Here is a 14,589-nt window from a genome sequence, read left to right as displayed (position 1 = left end):
GCAAAATAGAGCAATGAGAAACTTAGCTCTCCTCAGAATGAAATTGGGGAGTGTCTTAAGTTTTCTTTTGAAGAAATTTGTTCACCCTCTCAGCTGGAGGTTCTTTGTATAGTAATAAATGGATCTTTCATTACAGCATAAGTACTTTCTGCATTGATATTCAAATGTTTCATGCTATAGAACGGAATTTTATTTCATATTTGGCCCAACTACATTTTCTCCAACTTGCCAAAAGATTTTTTTTTCCAATGCTCTCTGAATGTTTCTATATTTCAATACTCTCTGAATGTTGCTACCTGTACAACAGCAACAATTCATGGAAGACTGGAGTGTTGTGTCAAACATTTTAGCAGCAACAGCTACTCACACTTAAAGTTATTAAACCAACAAAATGGCTGTAAGCCAGCACAAGTGAGCAGGAATAAATGGATGCACAAAACTGCTCAGGACCATTGCCTGAATTTTGACAGCTTTTTAAATATAAATAGTTGAACCCAGGAACCAGGAGTGGTAAAAGACCATCTCACAATATGGAAAGTGCTCCCACCATATCAAGTCTTTCTTGTAAAACATGCAAATCACACACCTAGCTTTAGTTTTTCTTGTTGTTGCTTGGTTAATAAGCATCTTTGTAGCAGGTATCTAGAATGCTTCCACAAGAACAAATCTTGTCTTTTCCCTTTAAAACCTCACTAACTGGTTTTCAAACCAGAATAAAAACAAAAAAAAAAGAGCAAAATGTTAAGCTCTTCCTTTACTTTTGATAAAAACCAAACCATGTATTTTTTCCTAATTTTTTAAAGTCCTCTGCAAATTTGAATTTAAGATTTTCAAATGTAAAAAACAACCAAAAGAAGTTTCATTTCGCTTACCAAAGCTCAAGGTAGTTTTGGTTCTTTGTGCCTCAATCTTGTCAAGTTTGCTCGTTCTTGATTTTACTTCATCTGTATTTATCAGAACAGAAATCAATTTTAGATGCTCTCCATGTGCAAGATAACCTTCAGGAAAAAAAAATATTCCTCTTGTTCAAGAAATGTGAGCTATGCTACACTACAGCTGCACTAAGCAAAACAAGATACTATAAAGAAAAATACTCAGCACTGACTACAGCGTAGCACAGAGAATACACTGTGGAGAACCTGTAGCTCAACATTTCTGTCCCTACCATGCACAAAGAAACTGTAACAGATACTGAAAAAAAATGTACATATTTTATTGGAAGCTGGGGCAACAGACAGAGGAGCATTTACAAATTTTAAGATAACATAAACTATGTAATATTTTCTTTTCCCTATTCCCCCAGTCTGAGAAAACCCCTCAGACTATCACTTTTCAAAGTCCTTCACTTCTACACACAAGAGTCCCGAGACTCAAAATTACCAGATACGTCGAATGCTTCCAAAACCTTAAGAGATTCTTCAGTTACTTATTAATTCTATTAAAATACCTCTGGTAGGAAACAAATAATTTTAATAGGAAATGTGGATTCCATATGGTAAAACATTAGCAATATACAGTTTTTACAGCAAGTAATAGACCACTGCAGATCTACAAAGATGATTCTTTTCGATCCAATTGGATTTTACCGTCTCACGATCCGCTTTAAATAAATATTTAACAAAAGCCCCTCACTTCAAACAGTGGAAGTAACATCAGCGATAAAGAGACTATCAACCATGTTGCAGAAATGCTACAACAAAGCCCCTTTCACCCGCCAGTCTTGAGACAGCAAATCCTGCAGTTCTTCTTCATCTTCGCTACCAATAGCCTCATCCTCTTTCTCTTGTGTTGCTCTTAATCTCATGGCTTCCTTTAACTTCTCCTTCATCAGATCCTGGCGGTTACGCAAAAGCTCAACACGGCGGTAACATTCACTGTTGAAAAGCAAACCACTTGTTAACACTTCAGGCCCGTCAACAGTAACTGGATTTTCTCCAGTGCTGGACTTCACTTCTCCAACTTGGGATGAAAGCTTCTTGTAAATTTAAACCTAAATTTCAATATGCTACTGCACCTTCTCTGTGTTAATCGAGCGGAAATAGACCAGAGGAGAGAGGTGTGGTCAGCTCTCTAGCCATGAGATCTAATCCAAACACTTTAACAGCTGCAGTACCATCACAAACCGTTTTTTAAAAAGCACAGATCCAATATCCACTTCCCACACAAGAACAGACACCATTCCCTTATGGTTTTCATAGATGGTAGAATTGGCCATTGATTTTGATAACTTAGTGATGGCATCTCTGAAAATAAACAAAGCAGCACAAGTGTTTGGGTTCTTTATCTGCTTACTGTGTGCTGTAATCAAACATTTATAAAGAAAACACAATTCACAAGTTTCAGTTTTCCATTTACTTCAAACGTTCCGTCCTTGAAATACATTTCCTAACAATTATTCTAGCCATTTTAACAGGGCATTTTGTTGAAAATGCCAAATAGTATCAGGCTGATTTAAGTACATCTTTGCTTCTTTCATTCTTATTTGCAAGGAAGAATCAACAAGGAAAGATTTTTATCTGGATCCTCTAACCTTTATGTATTGGAAATACAATTACTTACAGGCAGTCACAGGTGAAGATTTGAAGGCTAAGGAAAACATTAATGTCACTGGAATGAATACGATTTTTAATTCAATTCACAATAGCCTGCATTGAAATACACTCAGAATACAAAGCTAAAAAAATAAGTATTAAAAAAAAAAAAAAATCTATTTGAAACTTTTATTTTGGGGAAAAATAATTTTGGCTACAAACTTGAAATTCTCTACAAATTCCTGAATTTGGTTCTACATACTATAGGATCCTAAGGTAATGGGAAAACTGAACGCTCAACCCACACAGGTTTAGCTCGAGCCCTTTCCAAAATAATGCAAACACTGTTAGAAGATATTTCTGTACTACCAAAGCTCAATTTGAGTCCCAAACTATTGTTATTATATGCTGATTATCTGTAGCATTTAAATCTGTCCAGGTAGCTTAAGTGTTGCTTTAATTCTCAGTGTCGTCTTTTTGTTGTGAATTTCATTAAAATCAGAATTAATCTTTTTCTTTTCAATCACTACCATTGTCATAATCACTGCTAATGAGCATGTAAAGCCACAGGATAATAACAATGTGTTCCACTAAGCTGTATTTCAGGTTACTGAAGAGCTTAAACTAATGCTCATCCAACTGCAACACCTACCATTTCAACAAAAAAAAACAAAAAAACAAAAAAAACCAAAAAAACAAACCACTTCAATTACATGAAATGCATCATTCCACAAAGCCTTTAAGTAAGCTTTCATTAGAAATGAGGAGAGTTAGTCACAGAACAGGAGGTTTTCAGTACAGCATCTGGATAATAACAATACAAGTCTCATTACTGACATTTTAATTGCAGTGCAAAGGATCAGACCTTGGGGTTTTTTTATGTCCACATAAAAATCTAAATCAATCCGAATTCACAGACAGCAACAAATTAAGGCATTCGACAGGGGGAAGGGGGAGAGTTTGTTCAAAGTTTGCTTTCTACTTGCTTTATTTTGCCCATGCCTGCTTGCTGTACTTTCAGTGATTTCAGTGCATTCTCTTTGCAAATAGATAACCTGGCACCAAAATTCATGTTTTTATTAGGTATTATTTTCCAGCTTGATGGGAATCTTGTTTTTGTCCTTCCAATATTTAGATGATTAATTAAAGTTAGTATCACAGAAGATTAACACTGAAAATGTTCTTAGTGCTCTAGACAAATAACGATCCACTACTGCTAGAGAAAAGAAAGTTAGGAAAAACTGATCTACTTACATCTGCTCATCAATTTCTTCAATCTGACGATCTAGTCGTCCCTCCTCATCATCTTCTGCCACTATTGCTTCTGAAATCTAAATCAGAAAAGTGCTAAGAAAATTCACCTTCATCCCAAATTCCACTGCTGTTAGTTTTTGATGTCTGTGTCTTCCCTTCCTCTCCTCTACCTCAAGTCAATGTCAATGTCCTATACATATACTCCCAACCTTCACAAAAGACTCTGGAGGCAAATACAGAAAAAAAATTATCTGATTTAATGGAAATTCTTGAAATGGAAATGTTTCTTCTTAAAACTAAAACTAGTTTGGCTGCTATAGGGTTAACCTTTTGAATTTTTTTACTATTTGAGCATAAACTTCGAGCATCCAAAGTCTAAGGTTGAAAACCAATGCTTGGGACTTATATCACACAAGGTTATTGAAAGTGTTGAATATTCCACTAGATCCCGAAGTGTTTCTAACCTGTTATTTTTTTCAGCATATACTTTCTCAAATCTGAATGTCTGGGAGATGCTATGCAATCAATGGTCCACGCATAACTGAGAAGATTCCTTCTAAGCTGAAGAATTATCTGAATGGCAAATGCTAGCAAAATGTATCCACCACTGCTTTTGTATGAACATTCGCTCTGTTTATAGTGCTGACTGCTTTAAAATGAGCAATGATCAGTTTTTTTGCACCACTTTTCTTAGCAGTTGACATATGAGAAATTACTTACAATTAAAATGTTAAAAATAGCTAATACTCTAGGAAAAGACTGAGGACATCAGGTATCTTTAGTCATTTAATTTTGTACGAAAGGGCAAATGAAAACCTGTTCCAGGAAGACTTTCCACGCAATTCTAAAAAGTAAAAAAGTACAAAAAGACTGCGGCCCACTTATGTGTCTCACACAAAATCTTTTGTCAGTTTCCCATATCTGGGACTTCCTTTTCATTACATTTAAATTAACCAAAATAACCCCCACGTGACCTACACTTTTATAGATAATTTTTGAAAAAGATAAACAAATGGGTGGTATTTTGCTTTGTGTCTTTCAAGGTTAAAATATGAATATATCTCATCTAAAGAAGAACCCACAGTTATGTCCTGCTTGCATACAGGATGCTGATCTGAGGTATATGCTATCTTGTTTAAATACAATTTAACAAATGTAACTAGATATGTATCGATGACTAGATCCTGTTCAGAAGGGGTTTTTTGCACCTTAATTTCCCTTAAGTGGAAAAATAAAAGGAACCCTTTGCTCATTTATAAAGTGCATTTAACCACACACTGCATTGCAACAAACAGCTGACAAATGCAGATGTCAGTCGTTCTGCAGAGCTGCATGAAACTGCTGTTTTACTTATGGTGTATAATATTTAGAATTGATAAAAATAGATTCCATTACTTACTGTGTTGACCTGTCGCATTGCCTTTTGAAATTCATCCCATTCTTTGTCCATCTGATCCTTTGGAGCATCAACTTTTCGTACCTAAGGAACATGACAAACAAGCTTATTGACAATTTACATCTAGTGACTCTTTGTGGCACTGTAAAACACCTGGAGAAATAGGGCAAATTAGGCTGTGTTCTCAGTGTTGTTAACATACTTCAGTCTAAATAATGTATATGAGTAAGGAAGTGCAGCTGCAGGATGGTTTTGAAGAAAAAAAATCTGACTCTTCTCCTGGATTAAGACAACATCCTTGACTGTAGCATTTAAGAATAACTGATTAAGCATGGATGGTGTAGAACATTTGGAGTAACAGAAGTGACCAAGTCTGTTAATTTGATAGTTTGTAATTTCACTATGTCTGGTGGTAATTTTTAAATTCCTCTGTAAGCTGCTTGTTCAATTGTATATACTAGCTATCTCACATGCCAAAAAAGCAGTGAATTGTTTGCCTTTGGCAGAATATAAAACATCAAACTGCTCAGTCAGTAGTCTGACTGGTGTTAGATAGTCTGACTGTATTTCAAGCCTAGTCTAATTTTGTTGGCTAACAGAAGAAAGTACAGCTCCATACCAATTTTACCAACATGCAAAGCTTTTTCTTCTGTCATAGGTGGCATGAATTACTGAGAGAAGAAGACTGAAAAGCAGTAGCAGTAGGACTATGTTTAAGATATATAAGATAATGAAAACCAGATTGTGTTTTTAATACAAACAAACAAGATAATCTGCTTGTGCAACCACAATTTAAGACTGGAAAATGTGACACATTACCTGCGTTAGATGGCAGGTAATGCCTGACTCTGGACTAGGTAGAAATTATGCAGCTAGGAAACTACGCAGTTTGAACATGACACCAACTTTTTGCATTAGTTTAATTTTGACTTCATTCCTCTCTTTCGGTAACCTATCAGTTATCATCACGGTAAAGGCAACATTTTGGTACATTTTGTTCCTGAACTGTACAAAAATCTAGTATGGATTAAGTTTACAGAATAAATTAGAAGCTTCCAAACAAACTACATACTGGGAAGTAATAGCCGTCATTTCATTCTTCTGTTCTGTGATTATTTCTATCATATGTGTATGTACTGTGTTATTACACATTGTGGTTGTCTTTTGTAATTCATAATTATTTCTATTTCTTAAAATAAATTTAAACACTAAAAATATTATTTTTCCTTGAAATATTTATCTAATCAAGAATTTATAGGCTTTATAAATTCCTGATGTAAAGAATACACATTTTTTCAAGTCCACGATCTCCGTTCCACATGCTCACTAATGATTCTGAAAATAATTATTTTGTGTGTAATTCCAACACAGAATCAATGCAGCCATCTCAGTATAAGAGATGTCACAAACATTTTCCTTCCTCTGTATATTAGCTACATTTAGAAAGGGCTGATTAAAGAGAAAAATGCTTGCAAGCAATTGAAGGAAGATCTTACGGAAACATATATCCATTTGTAAATTTTATCAGCTGAAACAATAACCAAAACAAAACCAGTGTCCTCACAGATACAAGCAGATTCTCCTTTGCTAGGCCTTCCTGCTTTGCACAAGCTTCCCAACCCATGGTGAAATAAGCATTTGAAAAACTAACACTCCAACTAGTGATATGCGAAAAACAACAACCAAAAAAAGGGTGTGGCTTTTTCAGGTAAGTATTTCAATATTCAACATGTCATTATTGAAAAGTAATCACATATGAGCCTGTGGACCTGAGTGGTGCCTACAGAATCTTGCCAGAGAAAATAAAAGACACCCCAGCTTAAAATTGGTACAGTGGGACTAACTGAACACAAAAACTCCACATTATTTGCAAGGTCTCCAAATCTGAAGTCATAGCCCAATCTCACAACTCAATTTAAATACACCAACACCCTTCCACAGTGTGAACTATAGGGAACTAGAGAAAACAGAAAAAAAAAAACTTTAAGCCTGACACACTATAATTTCAATAAAGCAGGCAGGAAAAGTGTCAAATATCTGGCAATTTTACAAAACAAATCAAAAAAAGGTTTGTATTTCAAACATTGTTTATTGTACTCATCATTTGGTACTGTGCAAGTTGAAGGGAATATTAATGGTTTTGATCAAAATTTCAATTTTTTTTGAGCAACACATTAAATGTCCACCTTTCTTTTCCAAGCATAAAAAAACCCCAACCAACCACCCCCTGAGTTGTAAAAGACAAAAGAGCTGAAGACCAAGTTCACTGTTGCAGTATACCAGTATACCAGTACTATAGTCTATTTTCATTCTACAGGATGTAAGTATTAGTCACACAGCAACTCCTAGCACTTTTGAGCAGATCTCCCCAAACATTAGAGAACTGATTTTATATCCTCATTTCCAAAGTAGAACTGGCTATACAAATCAGGTGGAATGCTTTTCCTGAGGTGACTCAAAGAATAAAGTAACAGGTAGATTGTCCAAATCCAAGTACAGCATTTTAACCAACACATCACATTTCTTTGGTTTTCTTTAAAAGCCACTAAGAAAACACAATTAAAAATACCTTCAGAGAGATGAGTTAACAAGTTCTTCCTGTCCACCTCTGTTTCTTTTTCATATTTTCTAATTAATGCAGAATGAATGGTTCAGTTGCACCAGGAGAGGCTTAGACTGGACATTATCAGACATTTCTTTACCAAGAGGTTGGTCAAAGGCTGCAACAGGCTTCTTATAGAGGTGGTCGTTCCCCCAAGTCTGTGAAGTGTTTAAAAGGCATGTGGACAATGCTCTTAATGCTTTAATTTTTGGTCAGCCCTGAAGTGGTCAGGCAGTTGGACTAGATGATCATTGCATGTGCCTTCCAACTGCAATAGTACTATTCTATATTCTATTCTATGTAGTTCAGTCCTTTTCTTATATTCTGGTATAACCAATTACCTGGGAAAATGTCCTTACTACTCACAAAATCATAACAACTGGGAAAATAAATCCAGCACATAAAAAGAGCAGATCACTTACTTTTGCATCCACTTCAGGATCATCAAAGAAACCTTCTGGCAAAGCTTCAGCAGTGTTTTCTTTCCTGAAATTTTTGATTACTATTAACACTTTACAGTCTACTTTATCATGAAGTTAAAAATAGTCAAGAATAAAAGCCATAATCTTTTATAAAAGAGCCTAGAAATGGAGCAAGATTCTAACACACCAAGTTTTGCCTACAATCCTTGTTCTTCAGTTTGGTCTTACCTAACTTACAAGGAGCTGCATAGACAGGTTTAAATCTCACTGTTAAACAAGAGCCATAGGTTAGGCTTCTCCTTAAATTATTTTTTTCCAGCATGCTGAACACACATTTTAAAAACACAGTCTCTACTTTAGAAAGTCTAATAAAGTGCCCAAGTGAGCTGAGCCATTACTACAGAACAAGCAAATGGTTTTCTTTAAACAGTTAAAAGCAGTGGCTGACATTAAGCCTCTAAAGTATCCTGGGTTACAATTAGCAAGCAGAGATGTCTCATAGACACTACGTGGAATTGCTCCATTTCTTATCCTGCCCCTAGGGTGCAAACTGTTTGAAACCATGTTGGAGGCTGACACACATACAAACTATTCTGAATACAAGTTAACAAAATGACAGATTTCTAAGTGATAGCAGTCTGCATTGCCTTGAGGAATGATTATTTACAGTTCCCAAATCTATTAATATTTGATTTGACTGCTTACCTTTCTATTATCTTCTCTTGTATCTCTGCTTTTTGTATGGATCCTGAATGGGAAACTATAGGAGCAGCTGTAGTTTTGCTGTCAAAGAAGTCTACAAGAAAGGACAACAGCATCTGAGCAAAAGGAGCAAGAGTTCAAGCTTCTGTATAAAATTCTGACTAGACAGGCATTTCAATTAATTCCTTACTGAATCAAGGGATGAACAGCCAGACATTATTTCAATTAGAATCTATCATCAATAAGCATGCTGAGAAAACACCGCTCAGTAACAAATTAGCAAAGAATCTCCTTTCTCTACCAACATTACATACAATAATCAGGTAATAGTGAATAATTAGAAAAATAAATTCAAACCCTTCAATCATCAGTTAATACACAGCTTCTCTTTACTGAATTACTTACTATTTCAGTCAGTATTACCTGCAGGTAGAGAATTAGTTATTGATTCTTGAGTTGGAGAGGGCAGTTCAGTTTTATGTGTAACAGAAGATTTGTTTGATTGATCTTGTTCCTCCTCTTCATCATCATCATCATCATCATAATTTCCTGACAATAAACTGGGACCTGGATGCTTTGAAACCTGTTCATTTGAACCACCTTGCTCCATTTCTTCAAAAAAGTCTGCAGGTAGCCTAGTAAGGAACACCAAACATTTCACCAAGCTCAGCTACAGTCTAGCACCCATAACCTATTCAATCTGTGAGCAATACAACTGTTTAGATATAGTGCCCAGCTACCCAGGTCACCACTGGCTGAAGGCAGCACATACTTGTTGCTTTCATCTAAAGCTCCCCAGAAATGCTCAGGTTAATTCTGAAAACACCATCTGTATTTTAATAGTCAATATAAGAAACATCAATAAAATACTGTAACAAAATGTATGTAGAGGAACGGCAGCTTAGGTAATTCTGTTTCCACAGACAAATTTCTTTCTATCAGTACACCTGCTGTGAACACAGTAAACAGAAAATGAACAGTTCAGCATTCGTATTAGCATCATGTAGACCTTGATAACCCTGGGGTACCTACTGCAGGTTACAAAAGCCACACAGGCTCAGCAATAAGAAAAAAGATTGCCTAGATTCACTGCAAGCCTCCAAGCCAAACAGTTTTCCAGGTTATATTTTAACATAATCATACTGATCCATTTAATAATGAACATACCTCTCAACTCTTCATTTTGCACATATGTGCAACATTTCTAAAGGTGCTGTCAAGATAACAGCATTATAGTATCTATGAAAGATAGTAATAATTTCTCCTGTGAAGAAGAGGAGGCCTCATGTGACACATACCAACCCCAAAAAGGTGTCTGAATACCATGAGTAGTATTAAGATGCTTAACCCAATCCCTTCAAGTCAAATACACTCCTATGAGAGTTCCACTTCATGATGTGCATTTACATGTATTTAAGTGACAAAAATATCTTAATAAAGATGTGTTCATGACATTTTAGTAGTTTTTGTGAATAAATGCCATTAAAATATTTAAACATACACTCAAAATTTGTCTCAATTTCAGACTACTATCTCTTCTGCAGTATGCTAACATTAAAGATTAGAATACATGACACATCCTAGTTATTTTAATTCTAACTATGTAATAGTTAGAATTGTTAGGGTTGGAAGGGACCTCAAGGATCATCTAGTTCCAACCCCCTGCCATGGGCAGGGACACCTCACACTAGATCAGGTTGCTCAGAGCCACATCCAGCCTGGCCTTAAAAACCTCCAGGGATGGGACTTCTACCACCTCCCTGGGCAACGTGTTCTTGTAAGTCTGATAGTAGCAGTAAAGAACTCCTGTTTTGTCAGGGACTCCAGAGTTAACACCATGATTTTCTCATCTGCACTGAGGGAGTTGCTGCCATATTCAGGAATATACACCCACATTAAAAAATAAGCAGAAGCAGGGATCTGCTGAATCTCTTTGGCTAGAAAGAAGAGATGAGGCAGAACCGGGTGAGAATGCAGCAGCTGCTAGTCACAAACATCTCATGTGTAGTACTTACCCAGATGTAGATGTATGTGGCTTTTCATCTGTACCTGTAGAACAGCCAAGAGTCACTTCTTACCATCCATGCTTTTAAAAGAAATATCCCTCAAACTTCATAAAGACACACTTTCACATATTTACATATTTAATAGTATCAAGGGGAAAAAAAAAAAAACCAACAAAACTTCTCTTTCCTTTGCTATAAGTTTTCATGTGTGATTTGAGGTACACCAGAGGCTTGAAGATTAGTAACACCACTTCTGGGAAAGTGCTTCTACCGTTCAACTTACACTGTTTGTGGTACTGTTTAGACCAAGCCCACGTCTCCATAATCTAATTTAACCAAATAACCCAAAAGAAAACTAGGTAAACTATCATAGTAAGGTTTTCTCCTACTCAGTGAACTCACAGAGCAAGACAGACTTTTTTTTTCCCTTTTCAGCAACATCAGGCTGACATTTGCTCAACATTCTTGTATATTCACACTCAGTTCCACAGGAAAACAAAACAAAACAATCAAAAGCATTCAATATGTGAAGTGGCTAGACTCTGGCACATACTTGACAAAAGTATTTTTCTCTCCTCACCTTTGACTCTCTTTAGCTCTGTATTTTCTGTGTCAACCGTTTTTCTCTTGACAGGATGAGATGATGTTCCAGCAGATGAACCAGTTGCTGTCTGCTTTGTGCCTTTTAATTCTGCAACTCTCTATGAAGAAATACAAAATTCAGGAGCCTATCCTATCAGGAACTTCTGGATTCCAGTTTACAATACAGAACACTTTTATTAAAGTGAGCTAATATCTTTCTAGAACAACATCGCTGAAACAGACATCACAGATACCAAAACCAAGGTCAATGTTTCTGTGGAATGATGTGAAATGAGGGCAGAGGAACTGACACTTGCACAAGAGATTCAGTATGAGTAAGAAATGAAAGACTAAGATCATTGACGTTTACAGCAGTAAGGCACCGGAGGAAAGAGCAGGAAGGCTGGACTCATGCTGAAGGTCCTGGAATAGTAAGTGCTTTTAACATTAAAACACAACAGTAGTTTAAAAACACACCATTGTGCCTTGCCATGATTGTCTACTCAATGTGGCAATGAACACGGAACACCTCAGTTCTTCTGGTCTTTTCCTCAGTACTTGCAAGATTAAAGGCAATCTCTCAGTTTCTGCCAAGAAGCAGCTACAGAATTTTAAAGGTTAACAAAATTTAGATTTAAGGCTGCATCCAACTTACAAGCTTCCTGAAACCCATTTACAAATTCTTTTTATTGCTAAACTATACCAAAACAGAAAGCGTATTTTCTTAACCTCATGTAGCTGTCCCTTCACAGCATACAGGTAACAAAGCAATCCCAAGAGTGGTCTTCAAGTCCGAGCTGAAGACAAGTGACAGTTTTTTAAAACATGTCACTAACTTGGGCACAGCTTCACGTTAAACAGTACACCTCTTGAAAGACAAAGGACGATTCTCACAGGTGCTGGCCTCTCAGTCGCTGCACACGTTTTAAGCAAACAAGACAAAATGATCAGGCTTGATTTCACACTGCGCTCTCCCGGTAGATGCACCACCGTGACCTATCAGCACACACCTCAAAGAGCAGCAAACCCCGAGGCTCACTTAACGCCATATACCCTCCCCAATCCTCCACCCCTCTCATGTGGACCCCAGTTTTGTGGAATCATAGCATTATTAGGGTTGGATGGGACCTCAAGGATCATATCTAGTTCCAAACCCCTTGCCATGGCCAGGGACACCTCACACTACATCAGGTTGCTCACAGCCACATTCCCTGGCTGCAAAAACCTCCAGGGATGAGACTTCCACCACCTCCCTGGGCAACCTCTTCCCGTGTCTCACAACCCTCATGGGGAAGAATTTCTTCCTAACATCCAATCTGAGTCTACCCATTTCTGTTCCATTCCCCCTAGTGCATACCTGACACCCTAAAAAGTCCCTCCCCAGGTTTCTTGTAGGCCTGCTCAAGATACTGGAAGGCCACAAGAAGGTCTCCTCAGAGCCTTCTCTTCTCCAGACTGAACAGCCCCAACTCTTTCAGTCTGTCCTCATAGGAGAGGTGCTCCAGCCCTCTGATCATCCTCGTGGCCCTTCTCTGGACACCTTCCAGCATAGCCAGATCCTTTTTGTAATAGGGGCTCCAGACCTGGACACAGTACTCCAGGTGGGGTCTCACCAGAGCGGAATAGAGGGGGAGAATCACCTCCCCCTTCTGAACACAGAAAAACTTCTGAACAACAAAATCCCAGCCGGTGCAAGCTGAAACCCGCACCCCATGCCAGCGGGCAGCCAGGCCCGTCGGAACACCGGCACCACCCGCTCGCCAGCCAGGGCGGGAATCCAGCGGCCGCTCACCTCACGGTGCTGTTTGCCCAGGACGTGCGTCTGCCACAGCAGGTCACTCTTCACGGGCACGCTGCACAGCGTACAGCTCAGGTGCCCCAGGCTGTTGTACGTGACGACAGCGGCCGCCGTTAAGGAAAGCAGCGCGCTGAGGCGCGGACCCTCGCCCCTCACCGGCCACCACCTCCCACCCACAGCACCGGGACGGGACGCGCCAGCCCCCGAAGAGGGGGCTAAGGAGCTCAGTGCCGAGGATATTTGGCAAAGGGCGAGTCGATCCGCTTCTTCCCCGCGTTCTGCCGCTGCTTCTCCCGCATGAGGCGACGCAGCTCCTCCTGCCGCACCTGCTTCCGGCCCGAGCCCACCCCGGTCGCCGCCATCTTTTACCGACGCGCAGGAGCAGCTCCTGGCTCCGCCTCGCTACGCCAGGCACGTCGGGACGGCGGCGCTTCGGAGCTGCCCTACCCTCGCCGTGGGGCGGGACCAGCCTCCGGCGGGGCGGCGCCAACGGGGCGGGGCCCGCCCTCGGCTCCCCGAGTTAGAGGAAGCGGAGCAGAGGTAAAATAAACTTTGTCAGAGGTGTAGCATTAAATCATCTGGCTTGATGAGGATTTTCAGTAGTTAAGCCTTTATAACGGAGAAGCACGGCTGTCCAGCTAACGGCCACACCTCTGCATAAATATCCTAAAAAGTGTCCTCAAAACAAGTAAAAAAACCCAAAACAAAGAAAACCCCACTACACCCATATACAGAACCCTTCAGTATGCAGCACAACTCAGTGCTTAAAATAATTTAAAAAAATAATAAAAAAATAGAAACAAACTTTTCTTTATGCCCCAGCATTACTGCCAGTCACAGTAACATTCCAGGCCCTTGGGAGGCCTGGCACAGCCACCTCTTCCTAAACACTTCCTACTTGCCTGCACAGTGAACTCCATACCACGGAGCAGCAGGCACCTTCCCCACTAAAATACAGCCCGTTGACAGCATTGAGGAACTGCATCATGACCAAGGACAGCAGAGAACTTTCCATGTTTTATTTATACCTTTCCATTTATGATAGCACAATAAAATAACTGAAAAAAAATATTCTAGCCTCAATTTCCATGGTGTTAAGTACTCCACCACAAACCACGAGTGACTATTAACATTTTTAAAAAGCGTGTGATAGATGCATTACTCCAGGTTTACAGCGACACTACCTTCAGGAGGACTTGGCCACAGAGGACACTGCTACAACCATTGTTATTTCACTGTTCCCAGAGACCAAGCCATCCCAGGGCTTCAGGCTCAACAGCATCCCTGAACGTGGGG

At 38.9% G+C, this 14,589-nt stretch overlaps 1 protein-coding gene across 1 annotated transcript; it reads right to left on the bottom strand.

Annotated features, from left to right (window-relative positions):
* Positions 1-1,276: 1,276 nt before the first annotated feature.
* Positions 1,277-13,655, bottom strand: ZNF830 (zinc finger protein 830). Its single transcript, XM_054381667.1, has 10 exons — positions 13,534-13,655; positions 13,288-13,387; positions 11,494-11,614; positions 10,923-10,956; positions 9,331-9,542; positions 8,911-9,001; positions 8,206-8,269; positions 5,185-5,265; positions 3,786-3,862; positions 1,277-1,874 (listed from the first exon to the last, which is right to left on the bottom strand). Exons 1-10 carry the CDS (start codon positions 13,653-13,655, stop codon positions 1,691-1,693), a joined length of 1,086 nt encoding a protein of 361 aa, XP_054237642.1. The 3' UTR covers positions 1,277-1,690.
* Between the last annotated feature and the right edge of the window lie 934 nt (positions 13,656-14,589).

The sequence above is a fragment of the Indicator indicator genome, chromosome 6, assembly GCF_027791375.1.
Source record: "Indicator indicator isolate 239-I01 chromosome 6, UM_Iind_1.1, whole genome shotgun sequence".
Lineage (NCBI taxonomy): Eukaryota > Metazoa > Chordata > Aves > Piciformes > Indicatoridae > Indicator > Indicator indicator.
Note: the sequence above shows the minus strand (reverse complement) of the source record. Positions and strands in the feature narration are given on the sequence as shown.

Bases quoted from the DNA above. Each gene is read 5' to 3' on its own strand.
- ZNF830 (XM_054381667.1), bottom strand. From the start codon at position 13,655: ATGGCGGCGACCGGGGTGGGCTCGGGCCGGAAGCAGGTGCGGCAGGAG. The intron at 13,388-13,533 runs ATATCCTCGGCA...CGCTGTCGTCAC, and splicing joins ATCGACTCGCCCTTTGCCAA to GTACAACAGCCTGGGGCACC. The intron at 3,863-5,184 runs GTAAGTAATGGA...TTTCTGATTTAG, and splicing joins CAATGCGACAGGTCAACACA to ATTTCAGAAGCAATAGTGGC.